The sequence below is a fragment of the Electrophorus electricus genome, chromosome 2 (assembly GCF_041902795.1).
Source record: "Electrophorus electricus isolate QZ-2024a chromosome 2, ASM4190279v1, whole genome shotgun sequence".
In the NCBI taxonomy this organism is placed as follows: Eukaryota; Metazoa; Chordata; class Actinopteri; order Gymnotiformes; family Gymnotidae; genus Electrophorus; species Electrophorus electricus.
The window spans coordinates 27,099,855-27,117,344 of record NC_137498.1 but is presented as its reverse complement, the minus strand read 5'-3'; the positions used below and the strand labels follow the sequence as shown (position 1 = coordinate 27,117,344).

At 44.0% G+C, this 17,490-nt stretch overlaps 1 protein-coding gene across 4 annotated transcripts in view; it reads right to left on the bottom strand.

Annotated features, from left to right (window-relative positions):
* The window catches only part of ash1l (ash1 (absent, small, or homeotic)-like (Drosophila)), a 33,066-nt gene that overhangs the window by 2,896 nt on the left and 12,680 nt on the right, over positions 1 to 17,490 (bottom strand). For 2 of the 4 annotated variants that reach the window (XM_027002335.3, XM_027002337.3), the window contains 22 exons: positions 15,124 to 15,844; positions 14,708 to 14,881; positions 14,472 to 14,566; positions 13,858 to 13,931; positions 13,678 to 13,723; positions 13,328 to 13,436; positions 11,863 to 12,069; positions 11,013 to 11,159; positions 9,168 to 9,276; positions 8,786 to 8,938; positions 8,608 to 8,678; positions 8,325 to 8,491; positions 8,082 to 8,234; positions 6,745 to 6,799; positions 6,218 to 6,350; positions 5,484 to 5,777; positions 4,750 to 4,836; positions 4,364 to 4,454; positions 3,975 to 4,113; positions 3,607 to 3,779; positions 3,091 to 3,257; positions 81 to 567 (listed from right to left, as the gene is read on the bottom strand). In XM_027002335.3, the coding sequence (XP_026858136.2) occupies positions 81 to 567; positions 3,091 to 3,257; positions 3,607 to 3,779; positions 3,975 to 4,113; positions 4,364 to 4,454; positions 4,750 to 4,836; positions 5,484 to 5,777; positions 6,218 to 6,350; positions 6,745 to 6,799; positions 8,082 to 8,234; positions 8,325 to 8,491; positions 8,608 to 8,678; positions 8,786 to 8,938; positions 9,168 to 9,276; positions 11,013 to 11,159; positions 11,863 to 12,069; positions 13,328 to 13,436; positions 13,678 to 13,723; positions 13,858 to 13,931; positions 14,472 to 14,566; positions 14,708 to 14,881; positions 15,124 to 15,844 (3,852 nt within the window). Of the gene's footprint in view, positions 1 to 80; positions 568 to 3,090; positions 3,301 to 3,606; positions 3,780 to 3,974; positions 4,114 to 4,363; positions 4,455 to 4,749; positions 4,837 to 5,483; positions 5,778 to 6,217; positions 6,351 to 6,744; positions 6,800 to 8,081; positions 8,235 to 8,324; positions 8,492 to 8,607; positions 8,679 to 8,785; positions 8,939 to 9,167; positions 9,277 to 11,012; positions 11,160 to 11,862; positions 12,070 to 13,327; positions 13,437 to 13,677; positions 13,724 to 13,857; positions 13,932 to 14,471; positions 14,567 to 14,707; positions 14,882 to 15,123; positions 15,845 to 17,490 lie in introns of those variants that run through there. The other 2 variants (XR_014117156.1, XM_081697357.1) reach the window with 2 other exon arrangements.

Sequence of the window (17,490 nt, the reverse complement as noted above, 5' to 3'; positions counted from 1 at the left end):
GGCACCCCTGCTCCACAACCTCTCTCTGCCTCTGCTTCAATCTTTTAAACTCTATCTCTCTCTTCCACACTCTCTCTCACCATTTTTGCTGGGTGCCCGGTGCAGCAGATCCAGCAGTATCTTGTTCAGTCGCTCTCTCTGCGCCTCCCTCCGGCCCAGGACAGAAGAGTGCAGGGGTGAAGACGAAAGCGACGAGGAGGAGCGGGGCTCCGACATCTCTGGGCCTCGGACACACTCAGCCGAGCCCTCCTCCACTTCCCTCCTCTCCTCCTCCTCTTCCACCTCCTCTTCCTCTTCCTCCTCCTCCTCTCTGGCTCTTCGCTCCTGTGATGGCTCCAGCGGACCCAGGGCCGAGGAGGAGTCCTCACGGGCTCGCTCCACGACTCCTTCTGCGTCTCTTCCTCCTGTTCCTCCTCCTCCCACGTCTCTTGAGAAGGCAATGGACAGCTGGTCACATGGTCCATTGGGTGCATTGTCTTCCTCGCAAGCCACAGCCCCTTTGGAACGCTCGCTCTTCCAAGCCGAGCGGCCACCATTCCTCTTGTAATTATCTGGCACATAGTGAGGCTGTCAGAAAGAAATGATAGGTGGACATGAAAGATTAGGTGCTTGTGTTAACAAGGTTGGTATAGATGGGCGTGACCAGAATCTTGTGTTAACGAGGTTTGTACAAATGGGCCTGACCACAAGTATGTGTTAACAAGGTTTCTATAGACGGGCATGACCAGAATCTTATTTTAACGAGGTTTGTATAGACGGGCATGACCAGAATCTTATGTTAACGAGGTGTGTACAGTTGGGTGTGACCAGAATCTTGTGTTAATGAGGTTTGCACAAATGGCCGTGACCAGAATCATATGTTAACGTGATTTGTATAGATGGGCGTGACCAGAATCTTATTTTAACGAGGTTTGTATAGATGGTTGTGACCAGAATCTTATGTTAACGAGGTGTATACAGTTGGGTGTGACCAGAATCTTGTGCCAATGAAGTCTGTACATATGGTGTGACCAGAATCTTGTGTTAATGAGGTTTGCACAAATGGCCGTGACCAGAATCATATGTTAACATGATTTGGATAGATGGGGATGACCAGAATCTTGTGGTATCAAGGTTTTGATAGATGGGCATGACCAGAATCTTGTTTTAATGATGTTTGTACAGATGGTCGTGACCAGAGTCTTGTGGCTGATAATTTAGAATTTATTGTCATCAACTCGAATTTTAGCCAAATATTTGTGTGATCGTTTTCATATATCCAACAATTTAAGCCTTCTTGTTTAACATAGGCTTTGTCTAAATATTACTACAGTTCTAAGAAATATACTAATAATCATACATGGGTAGTGTTTTTTGTAAAGTGCAACCTGTGTTTGGAATAATAATGTGTGGTTTTTTTAGACATTAAGCAAACTATCTGATGTTGGTGATTGTGGAGTTTTGTAGTTATGCTTTATTTCTGTGGACTTTCCAGCCACTCTCTCACACACTCACTCTCTGACTGTCTCTGCTCAGTATGGCTGCCTCACTCACTCCTAAAATTTACAATATAGTTCGTCTGCATTTTCTCTGTGATTCCACATCAATTTAGTAATAACCTTATAACTGTTCTTGTGAATTTCAGCAGTAAATCGCTGTTCTACCCCCTACACACCAAATGCACACCAGGTACTAAGTGATCAAACAGAGTGACTACAAGTACGAGTCTCGCTTCACTCTAACTCTGCTCAAACAAAGAGAAATTTAAATCTGATAATGTTTAAAAGATGGTTATTCTTTCTAACCAAATAAAAAATATCTATGGACAGTTAGTTGATTATTCTCCAGCTTCTTCAAAATTCAAAATCTCAAGTCTACCTCAAAACTCAGCAGGCTAACAGAAAAGTGCTTTGTTCCATATTTTCATGCAGTTTGAACGCAGTAAAGCCACAGAGTAATTAACTTTGTAAATTTAGAGAAGGTGAGTAGTTTATTACTTTGGTTATTATTTCTCTTCTCCAGTACTGTCAGGTTTCTGCTTCTCTTTCTCCTTTCCCCATCCTGAATTTCCTTTATTTATCATCGTCAAACTGAAAACGTCATCATTTGTTTTTTTTAATGGATTAATAAACAAATCACCATTGGTTGTGAATATAAAAGTAACCAGTGGTAAAAAGCTATTTTGCCTCGTTTAAATGCTCTTACTGGAAGGTAGGTAGCATGTTCCCTACCCTGGGGTAAATGATAGCAATGGAAATCACGTGTGTGAGTGAACAGATATTTGCATTTAAACATAATAGTTTTTAAATCATTAATGGGAAGAAAATGCTAGTTATACTCTTCAGTAGTGTATAAGCTGCTCAAACCAGCTCAGATGTTATTATGCTTCCTGCTCAAACCAGCCCAGATGTCATCATGTGACCTGTTCAAACTAACCTGCCCATTATCATGTGACCTGCTCAAACTAACAGTGCTGCTGTGACGTTTTCAGACTGGATTTATTATGGTATTTCATTAAGTTCCTTAAAAATTTCTTCACTGATATCCAATCTTTGCTAATATTGGCCCGATTCCAATATGTGATATCAGATCAGTGCCATCTCCAAACGTGAGGTCTGATTTACCTGGGACATGGCTATGTAAAATTAATTAATGATCCATTTTTTGCGTTTAACATGACTTACACCCACTGCATTTTGAATATACACTTCAGAGCTATATAGAAGTGTGTAAAGGTAAAATTATTGGTTCTTTATATTGGTATCAGCCAAAAAAGGGTGCTAATTATTGGTTATCGAATCAACCCAAGAAATTAAATATTAGTGTATCCCTAAATCTGAGGTTCAGAAAAAAAAAAAAAAAAAAAAGCTAGTTTAACAGACTATGGAGAAACAGATCAGTTCACTGAACTGGTCAGCCTGAGGATAATTTAGAGCTGAACATGACATTAGGGAAGGCAATATTTTTGTCGACTTCTGAAGACAGCATTTAAAAGCAAATCAACAAACATATTATTCCTCATTATAATAATCATCTAATACTCTTATTATAATATAAGCTTTCGAGGAGCTCTGCACATCACACTGCTGATCCCAGACCTGCTCCACTCACCGAGAAGTCCCTCTTAGGCGTGAGCCTCTTGGGGAAGTGGTTGAAGGCGTAGGGCTTTGTGCATACGGGATATCGGTTACGATGGATTTTGTAGAAGAGGTGCGCAGACTTGTCCAGCCTATAGTCACAGATGTACACATCCTCCTCCTTCACACCCTTTGGCCGACCTGGGAAAGGTGGTGAGTGTGGTAGTGAGATGGGGCTGGCACACTAAGATGAGTGTGTGTGTGTGTTTGTGTGCGTGTGTGTGTGTGTGTGTGTGTGTGTGTGTGTGTGTGTGTGTGTGTGTGTGTGAGAGTGTGAGAGAGAGAGAGCAAGAGATAAAGTGGCTGTGTGCAAGGTCAACAGGCATGACTGGGAGGTTTCTACACGAGTGCTCCCCGGGTGTATGAGAGAGTGTGTAGGCAGTCAATTAACTTTGTGCTAGTGTGAGGTCAGTTTAGGACACACCATGTGTGTGTGTGTGTGTGTGTGTGTGTGTGTGTATGCTCATGCATGGAGCAGAGCGACCCTCACCCTTGCAGAATGTGTAGAGATCGAGGACGCAGCAGGTGCCCACCACAGCCTCCAGTGGTATGATCTCATAGAGGGGCACTCGGAACAGCTCGTTGTGGTAGAAGCGGCGTGACGGCGAGTGGTGTGTCTCGTGAGGACGGAAGTAATGATGACCGAAGGCAAACCTCTCACCCCTAAGGGACAGAGAGACCGATTGAGAGAGAGTATTAGTGAGACAGAGCGAGAAAGCGGGGGAGAGAACCCCAAGCTGCATTGATGATAAAAGATTTTTCAGTGCAGCTGTACTGTATTAGCAGCAGGAAGTGAAGCAACCTAATGAAGCGGTGGCTTGGCCTGAGAGGTGAAGTGGGAAGGTGAAGCGAGCTTACTTCTCGTTCTTCCAGAGTTTCTCGATGCGGAAGATGTCCAGTTTTTCTCGGTTGATGTGGGAGAGAAGCCGGTAGGACTGGCGCACCGGCTGGCCCTCAGGAGTACGCCTGCTGTCCCTCATCAGGTACACACAGTCACCTGTAAAACAGATACATACATACATACATACATACATGCATACATATGCACGCATACACGCAGAGGAAAATTGAGGAAGTGTCAAACACAATAATAATACTGACCAAATGGTCAGAACACACCTTTTCCCCATTAATACATTAATGTGGTCCTACAAAAGTGAATGCTTCTGCTCCCTCACAAGATTCTCAACATCAAGACTCTTCAACAAGACGCATGCATGCACGCATGTAATAACACCTCCACATACCCTGGTGTAGCAGCAGGTCATCTCGGAGCAGGCAAATGTAGTAGGTGGAGCCTGACTGGGCGTAACTAGGCTGAGGCACCATTGGGACTTCCTATTGTTTATGAAGAAGAGTCATGTGACAACCGGAAGCTGGACAGTTGGAAAAGCATGTCTTTTAAAGGCTTGTGGACAAATATATAATCTCATTCACTTTGATTGGCATGACCAACACAGCAGTGAGCAGAAAGTGAAAGCGAAAGTAGTGCCAGACACCAAATTAACACTCAGACGCACAATTGCTAATGGCGTGGATTTTACTGCGGCTAGAGCTTACGGGCGGGGCAAAAGAATGCAGTAGCCCCCATGGTCATTCAGTGAGGGGGCTGGGGGGTGTAAACGTTACCCACCCTGTCCACTGGACGAGGATCACACTGCTCGCAGAGATAGTGCTCCACTTCTGTCTCCAGACGCATGCAGTCGAAGTGCTGCCAGACCTGTGAGGGAGTCAGAGTGTGGATAAAGATGACCAGATTTGCCAGCTGTTGTCCATCCTGATACCCCACACTTAAAGGGTTCTTTAGTGTATTGGGCCATGGGTTTGGAAAACATTCCCAGTATCTGTCATTATAATGCAACGCTGCACTTCGTGTCAAATGTTTGGGACCAGTTTCTTAAAATCACTACAATGGAGTTTTTCATAGGTCAGGAAAGTTTTCACCATTGGTCATTAGCCAATTATACCAGCTTCCTTTTCATGGGTGAACTGGGAACTCAGACAAATGGTTCTGCACAGGAAAGAAGTGAAAATGGTGTGGCAATCAATCCTGCCTCTCAGAGCACGCACACTGTAAAGCAGGGGGTGAACATCTGTTCATTCCCCTTACAACAGTAAAACAGAGCCTCGAGTTGAAGCGTAAAATAATATTTCTTTAAAATGGTAAATGGGTTTTCGTATGTGTCCAAGAAGCTTGCTTTTTCCAAAACATTTGAAAACATTCAAATAACAGGCCCTTAAGACTTACATTCACCTCCATGCACTGGGTAAGAACCAAAGACTACAGGCTGCGGAATTTTTTAAAAAAGCAGAAACGTGTTTCAGCTGCCCAGATTTCTACATTTCTTTTGGGGGGAATCATCTCACCATGCACTTCTCACACTGAATCATCAGGCCCTCGTCCTTATACATGCCGCAGATGCAACGGATGACATCATCGTCCTTGTTGTGGGACCCGTTGTGATGCTGCTGCTGCTGGTGGTGGTGGTGGTGATGGTGGTTGCCATGGTCGCGCTCCAGCGAGTCGGAGCTGTCAGCCTCACTGGCCGTCTCGCCCATGATCTCGTCAATCTGCACGGCTGCCTCGTGCCGCGCCCCATAGTAGGCCTTACGCAGGCGGCAAACGTCCCTGCCCACTGGTGACTTGCGCCCATAGTATTTCTGCCAGTACAAAGAGCAAAGGGCAGGGTGTGAGACACACTCACTCTGGCAAACATGACACTTCAAACGTTACTGACGTGAGCTAAACTGACTTGAACTTTAAAATACAATGGTGCACAGCAAGCAAAACTACCCTCCAGCAGCTCAGTGTGGGAGCCAAAACAGAGAGGGGACTTCGTTAGAAGTTACTGGGCATGGCGTTAATGATGCCACTCAAATATTTTTTCTCTGTCTGAGTGGGACCCAAGGGTATTGAATTCCATTATGTTCTATCCCAGTCTGGGACTGCATTGTTATTTACTGATGGCAGCTTGGAGAGAGATTAAAGCAAGCTCTGAAGCTGTGGTGAACTCCAGCGTCATGCATCTAACACCATTTTTCCATCTACTACGAGGAACTCCTCTTGCCGTGTGAGAGGAAGGCTGTGTGGCTGCACTGACCTCGGCGTTGCGGAACACTTTAAGCATGTCCGTGTCAAATGCCTCCACCGTTTTGTAATGTCCCGTCAGAATCTGCTTCTCGATAGTGCTGAGGTCCAGAGGATCCGACACCTTCTCATAGTACTGTGTGTTCCTATGAACATACACAAGCAGTGAGCACTCCTGAAAAATGCACTGTTCTGGTAACTTTATGGAGAATCATTGCGCCACTGCAAGCATCAGGGACACTTTTGATTGGCTTACTCGGGTCCAGACAAATCAGGCTGATGTATCTGAACTACTGTTTTTACATTTAGTGTTTCACTGCTGTTATCACACCCAATTCAAACCAACCTGTTATCAACTATCTTACTGTACTTCCATGCAGATTTATGCATGACCATTAATGTACTGTAAAAAGGATGCCATTTTGTAATTATACAACGTCTGTATCTATGCAACTACATCAAGGCTTTTCTATCAGCAAAAATGTAACAATGACTAGACAGAGGATTAAGAACAGTTAGTAATCACAACTAGACTCTTACCTCTTTCTGGAAGGTAGGTTAAGCAGGGGAGCAGCCAGGGTTTGGCCAGCTGAGTCTACAGAGAATGAGAGAGAGAGAGAGAGAGAGAGAGAGAGAGAGAGAGAGAGAGAGAGAGAGAGACAGGGAAGCAGAGAGAGGAAGAGAGGGAGAGAAAGAGAGAAAGGAAGGGAGGGAGAGAGACGGGCAGAGAGGAAGAGAAAGTGATGGAGAAGGAGAGCAGGAGGGAGGGAGGGAAAAAGAGAGAAAGAGCAGGGGGACAGAGAGAGGGAGGGGGGGAGAGGAGAAGACTTAGTGTGTTTCTCAGAGCAGGTGTGCACGTGAGAGGCAGCACCAGGGGGTTTGGTGATTCATTTCAATACTCGGTGGTGGCAGTTGCCATGGGATATTGCGCAAAAGTCAAACGTCCTATTTCATCATTTTATGAGACCTACATAGCACAGTACCACAATGTCAGCCCACCCAAGAATGGCTGTTGAGCTGAAGTTGGCGTCTATGTGTGCTCTACCTTTTGTGTGGGCTCTGGTAGAAGTGTTCTGTCTGACAGGCAGGCCCTGGCACCTGTCTGTTGCAGACCAGGGAGTATGGGCACTGCATCATCGCTCGATCAGAAAAAACAACAACAACAACAACAAAATGTTGCAGCACAGACTTGTGCGAAATGAGCTTTTTGCTTGTTTGTCCTTTGGCACGCCTTCTGGAGGGTTTATCAGTGTCTGAGTAAAGTTGAGTCTGTGAGTTCTCATGTGGTGCTGTCCACTTACGCTGCACATTTAGCATGGGGATGAAACTGTTTAAACCAGAGCATCGGGGGAAGGGCTTTGTTAATGAGACAGCGTGTGCCGTGGATACGCCGCCTTGCAGCTGGGGGTGGGGGGTGCTGGTGTTCCTTTTGCTGTGGTTGCTAGACTTCATGATTTTCATTCATAGGTTAATTCAGCTGGTGAAGGTTTCTATGCCAATATATGTGTGGTGGAAGCAGGTTAAATTGTTCATCAGACCCACCCAGCACCATCAGGCCCACCCACAAATAAAAGCCCACTGGAGTCTGTGTCTGTGTGCATACATACGTTAGAGACAATTTGTAGCAGACTGTCATTAGTCACTCGTTAACAGCAAGATAACACATTAGTCTGAGGTGTTGAGAGGGAGCATGTACAAGAATCAGGAATACTAGCATTTGTATGCCAAGTGTTTGAGTGTGTTTTATAGTTGTTAACTCAAACTGCCTGACACAGCTTTGCATGCGGCACATTTTGTGTGTATGTGTGTATATATATATGTGTGCATGCGTTTGTGTGTGTGCGTGTGTTTGTGCGCACATGTGCCTTAGTACTGACCCTTGTAGCTGGTGATCATGTCGCAGATCTCTTTGAAGATGTGTGCAAGGCGTGCCGTGCGTGTGACCTCCGTGTTCTCCTCGGCAGCGGCCAGCCTGCGCGTGCGCACTGACCGCGCCGTCTGCAGTGCGGAGAACTGCGTCAGGAACACGTCTGAGGGACAGGAGGGCTGTGATGAGGCAAGTGGACAGACAAGGGGGTGCAAGGGGCATCCTCCCTAGGGGGGAACAGGCATGCACACACCTGACTTGATGTTGCCGTCGTCGCGGATGACGCCGCCCCAGCGGGCGTAGAGGGAGAGGCTGGTGCCCTCACGCTCCCGTTCCCCATCCCTCTTCAGCAGCTCCTGCTTCTCCCGCATTTTTTCCCAGTTGCGCAGGAGGAAGACACGGTGCTTCAGCACAAAGTTCCTGGGGACAGAGAGCAGCGAGAGGTGGGCTCAGAACCTGGTCTTTGGTATGAGCATCTGCCAGTGTGTGTGTGTGTGTGTGTGTGTGTGTGTGTGGGTGTGTGTGTGGCAGCCTACCGCTCTCTGTTAGACATGGGCTTCATTAGAAGGTGCTGGTAAAACTTGCTACTGTCACTGGACTCTTCCTCCTGAGACCAGACAGAAGAGCAAACCAAATGTTACTGCTAATTTTTAAAACCGGATTACATGTCTGCCTGTGGCCATTCACTCTCAGGCAAGGAGCACGCACACATACCCGCTTTTTCAGCTGGTGCTTTGACTTGCGCTTCTCTTTCAGCCTCCCAAGCCTCCGAGCTCCGCCTCCGGCTTTGCCAGGTAGGCCATTGATACGTTGGCTCTTGCCTCCTATGATTCCACGGCAGCCTTCTGAGCCACACTTACACACTTGCTGTAGAGGGAGAAAAAGAGAGTAGCATTAAAGCGAATGGAAGAAAGGAGGTAAAGAAAAACAGTTTTCAGGTACACCAGCCTTTTAAAATGTCATATCCATGAACAAGCATGGCAAGCCACAGGCAGGTAGGCAGTCAGTGACACACAGACTAATACCGCTGCGTACATGGGTGTGCACGTGGATGTCCAAAGTTCCAGCTCCAGAGAACCAAAATTACCACACCCACCTGTTCTTCAGTGTTAAAGGAGTGGAAATTGTAGTCATAGGTGAGCTCAGTCCCACTGTCCATGTCCTTCAGAGCAAAAAGACCAATCCTGTACACTCCGTTCACAGACCTTGAAAAGGAAATTGCAGGTTAGTATCAAACTGGCATCAAATTCTAATTTTTTTTTATCATATTAATGAAGTGATCTGTATTAGATATTTTTTTCTTCCGATATGGCAAGCAACACTGAAATGATAAGGAGAGTTAATGTAATTAATGTAGTTAATGAGGCAGTTCAGCCATAAACAGCAATTCCTGAGGATTTCTTGTGGAGCATTTCCCAAGCTATGGCTGCTTTTAGCTGTTAATAGGACAAGTAGTGGAAGAGATTTTCAGTTCTACATTAGGGCCCTGTGAGACATAATAGGTTGAAGTCATTGTGAAACCTGGCTTTGTGTATGTGTGTGCACCTGTGAGAGAGAGAGTGAGAGAGAGGGAGAATATGTGTGTAAGAGAATGCATGTGGGTATGATTATCTAGTGGGCAGCACAGCTGTGTCCTCCACCCTCTCCTACCAGCCACACATAATCGCTCTTCCATGACAAGAAGGATGAACTACCATTACAAGCTTTCTCTCTTCTCTCTGTGTGTGTGTGTGTCCATCCTTTGGTATCCAGCAAATGTTAGGTTTGTGGCATGGATCTCTAATGCACAGCTCTATTCCTGAGGATGTTTACATATCACCTAATCACTGGCATTCTTTATCATTCAACAAACCTAATGAACATCTTAAGTTTATTTTGTGGTGAAGTCATAGGCACTTAGTCCATGTATTGATTCAGAGATTCAGCTGAAGCACCAGGCGTTACGTAACCATCACCAAACAGCTTAAAAATATCTGTTAAGAGTTGGCTGAGCGTTTAAGGAACACTGATAAATTTTCATCGCAGCCGTGAGTATTTTTTAAAGTCAACAGTGGCTCTCTTAACTTCTAGCATAAGATTCACTGCACATGACTCATGTTTCCTTTGACTTGCCATATACCAGAAGTGCTGCTTGTACTGTAATTTTAAGCACTAGGTAGCAGTGATTGGTTATGCACTGCTGTTTGAGTTTGCATGATGCCAGGTTCCGACAGCACAATTTTTCTGCCTTTCACTATGGTCACCGTGTCAGTCAACATATCTTGGTCAAGAGACTGACAACAGTTTGACACCGAACAATCATCATTCACATCCTTGTATCAGTTTCTGGAGCGTTGGCTATGAGGATCAAGAAACTGTCATTCATGGCTACAGAAGCACTACATGTGATACTGGTCTTTTTGCATTCGGAAAAGAAATAGGAATAACGAATGTGGACCTGCTTCTGGGTGTCACGAAGAGGACAGAATGGGCTGTCTGTCCTTTAAAGAGACCTTGCGGTAATGAACAACATGCCAAAAACACTACATACAATGTCTGGGTATTGGGAATTGTAAACTTTGATAAATGTAGATAGAAATATGGTTTAATATAATAACTGAAATCAACAGCAAAAGTAGCACCCTTTTTTCTTCGCCATATTTACATTATGTTCCCCAGAGAGCACCCTGTCATCCTATTGGTCATAGACACTGTGAGACTAGAAAAGAAAATACAAAAAGATTCTGACATGCTAGATCTCTCATCAGGCTATCTTGGGGTGTTCCAGACACCACACTCCTGTTCTTCGATTAGGTCACACTACAAGACCTACTCCTCACTCCTGAATCTCATAATCAGGCCTGTTGCTGGTACTTTACTGGCTATGAAAAGATCGTGTTAAAATTGGGCTGAATTTGTGTAATGTGAGCCCCACATTGCTGAAACATGTTATTGAACCCACCACTTCTGCATCTCGCAGTTGGGCTCACAGCTGTGATTGATGAAGCGTGCCTCGTTGCCCATGCGATAGCTGTCGATCACCATGCCACTGTCCAGGTTCAGACAGTACTGGCCACTGTGAGAGAAGTACTGCTCCATCATCCGGCTCCTGCAGACAGTGTGGCTCCGTTACAGATTTCAAACCATGTCAGGCTTGTGTTTTTTCTCACAATTGTGTGAATCAAATTAAAAAAAGAAGGAAAATAACAAATATAAGCTTTACAAATGCTTCAAGGGTAATGTAATTAATTTCCAAATTGACATTTTGAAAGCAACACCTGTACTCTGTACAAACTCTTTCAGAATCAGTTAATATGTACTCACCGGCTATTTTATTAGTTACATCTGTCAATGTACAGTTACAGACAATATCACACTGCTGGCTAAATAACATTTAAGTGACAGATGGTTCTCACCACCGCATAAAGACTGACACATGACAGTAGCATGGCTGTGGGTGTTGAGGTGGCACATGTTTGTAACGTACAGTGCTGCTAGGGTTTTCACATGTGTCAGTGTCACTTCTGGTTTGAGAGTGGTCCACCACCCAAAAATATTCAGCCAACAGATGAACTACAAACAACAGTTAGGCTACAAACTCCAAACATACACCAGTAAGATGGACCTATAAGACAACTGCAATTACACCTGTAAGATCAACTGCACGTACACCTGTAAGATGGAGCTTGAAAACAACTGCAATTCTTCCAATTTTCCTCTCCGGTCAGTAAGCCATAGTTCAGTACCTTCCTCCTGCACACGAATATTTGAAACTCTCTTGTGCTTTGGGAGTGCGCCGTTACGGGGCTGACCTGAACTCCTGCTCACTGACTACCTCTCCCAGGTACTCGATGATGAACTGGCCGGAGCGGAGCGGCTCCTTGGTGCGGATGCCCCAGCCCTTGCCCTCTGTACGGAAGCGCTCCAGACACTGGACCCATTCGTGCCTCTGGATGCGCTGGTTATCACACTGCTCACCGCATGGGCAAGTGCTGGGGGAGCACTCAGCAAAGATCATCCTGAGAGAAGGGCAAGACGGGAGAGAGGGGTGGGGCAGGGCAGGTGATGAATGAGGGGTCAGGACAGCATCAGTGTGGACAAGAAAGACAGAGAGAGGTAATGGAGATGAGAGGGTGGTGAGACATGAAAAGGAAAAAAGACCTGTCATATTGTTTTAATATTCTACACACTACTGACTTGTTTTATATCGAAATAGGTGTGGGCAATATGATTATATGTTATAACAATTAAACGATTCTTACAGGTACCACAGGTATCAGTAAAGGTCACTGCCTAATGGCAAATCTCATAAGAATTGAGATTTAGACTTATTTATAGACTGACCATCATATTGTTTGATATTGTGTGTGTGTGTGTGTGTATTTGGTGGGGGCCTGACTTATATGAAGGTAAGAGATTTATTTGCACTGGCAAAAATGTTGCTAATAAAGAAATGATAATGCATTTTTACGTTATATAATAAAAACTCTTTTAGAAATGTGATTCTATCTTGAACAACAACCAAACATACGGTCTTGTGCTAAGGGGTGCCAATAACTTCCTTTGTGAATGCTTGACAAACAGATCAGTCAGAGAGCACTTCACATAAAACGGTGTTTTATTGGCAGAATCATAGTTGCTAATATTATCAGTTATCAGGATGCTATTTCTTTACAGTCAGTACTGGTGACAGTGTTTTCATACTGGTTAGGTCCTTGATACAACTGCATAAATTGAATAGTAACATGAAGCTGATATTTGCTAACACCTTATACCATTGTGCCAATTTCCATTTTTATCAATTGTTTGATTTTTTAAAAATTTTTTGTTCATTTTCAAACTGTTTATTTTTGTCAATGTTGAAAAAATGCAAAGGAACTAAAACATACAAATAATCAGAGAACCACAAAAAAATCCAGTGTCCATCAATAATGGTGAAGTAATCACGAATGTCAAAGTATTGTGATTTCTGAGTTACAACCCACCATTAAGCCAAAAGCACCCCCCCCCCCAAAGACTCCCTCTGCTTTCAGAAGGTTTATGAATTTAGGACACCAACAACTTCCACAAAAGGCCTAACCTAAAAAGATCACACTCCCACTGTGGGGCCTTTTATCCACCTTTCAACAGTGCACAGCCATTAAACATTACAGTAGTAGCTGGATGGCTTCATTAACTGTACTTCATTAACCTGGGGGTGGGGGTTGGTCAAGGGCAAAAAGCCTCTGTAATGTGGTTCTAAATAAGAGCCTACCAAATAGGATCAACAGCTCTTACCTGTTCAGGCAGTCATCCAAGCAGCCCTTGTCACCGGAGTCATCAGGGAGCCTGCAGTTGCAAGTAGTGGCTTCATAGCCTGAGAGAGGCTTCACATCCACATATACATCTAAGAGGGTCAGTGGAAATGGTTAGAATACTAAAACATTATGCTAGAAATTCCTAAAAACTAGATATGAATGAGAAGTCAATTTCATGTCAAAATTGTGTTTTATAAAGAATATAAAAATCAAACATTTCTCCTAATCTCTGAACCCTAATAAATGAAAAAATCCTAAATGACCAAGATAATGATGTTTCTTTTTTTAAAATTCTGTGCATATGTACTGAATAATGAAAAATGTCCTTACTGGATCTAATTTTCTTGTAGAGAGGCACATCCGGTCTCTTATAGAGCTGAAATGAACAGTAAAATGTTACTGAACAAAATCACTGTAATAACTGGCAGATGGCAAGATGAACATTTAATAACTGTGAAGAGAGTGATGCCTAGCTGTGTAAAATGAAGGTGCGTGGTTCTAGCCAGCTACCTGGTCGTGTTTCCAAAGCCAAAGGATATCGTAAGGCAACTGGAAATCAATGCGCTTCTGTCTCAAGTACTTCCCTGGAGAGGACAGGAGGTTAATGACAGGCAGGCCTTGCGGGGCTCACATGTTGTACCACTCAGTCAGTGGAACCACACAGTAGGCCACGTAACTAAATACTCAACCCATCCGCAAACCAATTGTTTTGTAACCCGACGGTCATGTAACTAATGAGCAAATAACTAGGGAGCAAGCTTAGACTAATGATGTTGTGGAGTTCAGTATATATGTTGCTCTTTCTATGTGAGGTATAAGCAGTGGTGATTGAAAATAAGAAAATAATATCTCAATATTCACGAAACATAAAGATGATAACTTTTAAGTGTGGTTTGACTGAAAAAGTTCATCATCTTTATATCTCATGAATATTAAGATATATAAATGAGGAATTGATGTAAAGGGCAGTGAACAAAACCTTATTTATCAATGATGAGTAGACTGCATGAAGTTATTTTGCAGTGAAATATTCTCAGAACTTAATTATTCAGATGAGCAATTTGAAGGCCACCATTGAAAGCAACATACAAAAAAGCACAAAGGTCTTGTGACTTGGGACTTACCAACATGGATGGGAGCCGGAAGAAGACCATACTCGTGTTCACCTGGAGTATACTCCAACTTCTCCTTCTTTAGCTGTAACAGTTGACTGCGGGGACTAGTATGGACACAAAGGGAGGAAGAGAAAGTTCGGCTGTGAAGAAATGCAAGGAAATCAGGGCGTTTCGTGCTTTAAAGAACAGTTCTACAAAGCTATAGAAAGAGTGGAGGCAACAGTGCCTTCATGTGCTATACATACTCATCTGTCTTGTATACATCAGAATAAAGCCCCGCCTTCTGGAACTTCTTTTTAGGTGGCCTAGCAGCTCTCTTCTCCCGCTGACTAGTCATTGGTGTGGGTGGAGCTTGTTCTATGGGGGCTGGAGCTGTGGGCTCAGGGGAGGAGTGGCCATCGGACTTCCCCTCAACAGCACTGTATGGTAAAAACATGTTTCCACACTGTATTTGTTTTGGTCTGATAGTAAAATGGTACTGGAGATTACTAACGAGGAAAAGCCAAGTCTCTCATATATATATATATATATATATATATATATATATATATATATATATATATATATATATATATATATATAAATAAAAAACACATACATACACACAAACAAACACACACACACACACACACACACACACACACACACACAAAGCAAACACCTCTGAAAACAGTGCATCTCCTCCTGCGTCAGCCAGGGCCTTCCTTTTGTTGCTTGCGCTCTTGCCATCATCTCTTCCTCTCTGGCCACTGGCCTCTCTTCCTCCTCTTCCTCTTCCTCTCTCTCCTCCTCCACCTCCTCCTCATCCTCCTCATTTTCATCTCTGTCTCTTTCCCAGCGCTTTCGTTTCCGGCCCTTCCGCTTTTGGCCCTGTACTACGGACTCGATGGCATCGATCACCGTGTCTCCATCCCAGCCCACTCTGTGCCAGGTAGGAGGCTGGTGGTTCTCTGGGTCAGAGGCCAGAAGTGGTGGCGATGGGGAAGGCGTGGGCAGAGGATGCTTTCGGGGGCGCCCTGGACCCCTCTTCTTCACCACATTGTTGCCTGTACGTGCCTGCCTCTGCAGCTTCTTGGCCCGAAGGATCTTGTTTACATGGTGCAAGTTGTTCTTGGGAGTGGGTGGGACTGAGCGGTGGGACGGGCGTGAGGGGGAGGGGTCCATGCAGCATGAAGGCTGAGGCAGGCGGGTGGAGGGGCTTGCCTGACGACTGGAGGGCCGGGGTGGCACTCCGACCCCGGGTTGGTCTAGACTGCAGTGGGAGAGGCAGGAGGAAGAGTGGGAGATGGAGAGGGGGGGGTGGTGGTGGTGTCGGTGGAGAGGAGCTTCTGAACACTCAGGTGTGCCTGAATGACTGCCTCGTGTCTGCACACCAGAGTTTCCTAAAAGAAAATCAACAGGAGATGAATGAGTAAAAGGATAGAGTTAGGCAAGCTGATGCTAAAATGCTGTTACAGATTTTGAATGACTCCAAGAAGCATGTGCTTATTATCCTTGCCATACATATGGTATCAAAATGAGCTTGTTTGGATCTGACACAGTAACACTTCTGGACAAACTGGAGTCCATATGAGTCTGCTCAAAAGATCATCACAGTGTGACGGAGTAGTAATTACGGTGAGAAAACCGCAAGCCACAGGAGTTCAGATGAAACAGTGTCTTCACTGAGACATCAGAGAAAAACAGACTTATTATTTGCTTCTAAACATAGTGCACTTCTAGTTTTAAAGCAAAATTAGAAGTGAAAGGATGATGATTATGACAGTTTCCAAATAATCCCATTTTTACTTTTAAAAAATTAGCTTGGCATTAAAGGAATTGTAGTTTTTGTTTGTTTGTTTTTATGCACTTTTATGCACTATGCAGTGCTCTTTTAAGGGAGTGGGTATTATGATTTTGCATCCATACGCATCCATGTGCATCCATATATAAAATTGCAGGTTAAAATGTTTTAGTTAGCTCAACCTTTGCAAAAACAGCCAAAAATCGCAATTTAAAAAAATCCAGCCATGTTTTCTCATACTGTTGTATCCTGAATGGTTTGACAAGGGACAATGTACTATCACAAAGTGGAATGGGATGTCTAGTCAGTAAAGATTAATATGAACACTGCCAGTTAAATGTGTGGGACACTACAGATATTTTAAAATGTTTACATTGTCACTTTTCAACCATGCAAGAAAAAAAAAAAACCCTGCTATGTAGAGCATGCATGCGTGTGCACACACACACACACACACACACACACACACACACACACACACACACACACATGCGCGCGCGCTCACGTGCACTCAAGCACATGCACATCTTTCCCTCATTGACCAAAGCCTGAAAGGCTAAAGACACATTGTCTATATGTGTACATGTTCCTCTTTTCATTATCTGCTTAATTAACTCACACTCTCATTTTAACACAGCCAAGCAAGTCTATTATGTTCCATCGTCTCTGTTCCTATCCTTTATCTCTCCTCCAATCACTCCCACTCTGTCATTTCACAGCTTCTCTCCAGTCTCATTCACTTCCTAAAATCACTTCTCTTCCAAACCAGACTTTACAACCTTTACTGATCTTCCAGTTCTTCATCTTTTACTAATATATTACACTTGCATTCTAAACACCTCAAGCTTTAAAATAAACCTCTTTCTATTCATTACTGTATCAACCATACAATACTTAAACCTTACACATTCCCTCTTGTTACAATCCTAAAAAGAGGGTGCACTTTTTACATTCTCAATTATATTCTTTTTAAACTACTCTTTTCTAGAGCTTTCTCCCTTTCTAACACTGTTTTCCTGGCCACAGTAGCTCAGAAGTGCAGTCAGTGACAACTGGATGACCTCACGTCTTGAGGTTTATCTTGACATGCTTTGCACTGCACTGCTCTCTCTCATAAGGGACCTTCCTCATATGCACACAAGCGTGTACACATGCACAATCCAACACAGTATATACATCTCAGTCAGCATGAAAACACTGGATCATTGCCCAAAGCTCCCCATATCATCTACTTCAGTATTATTA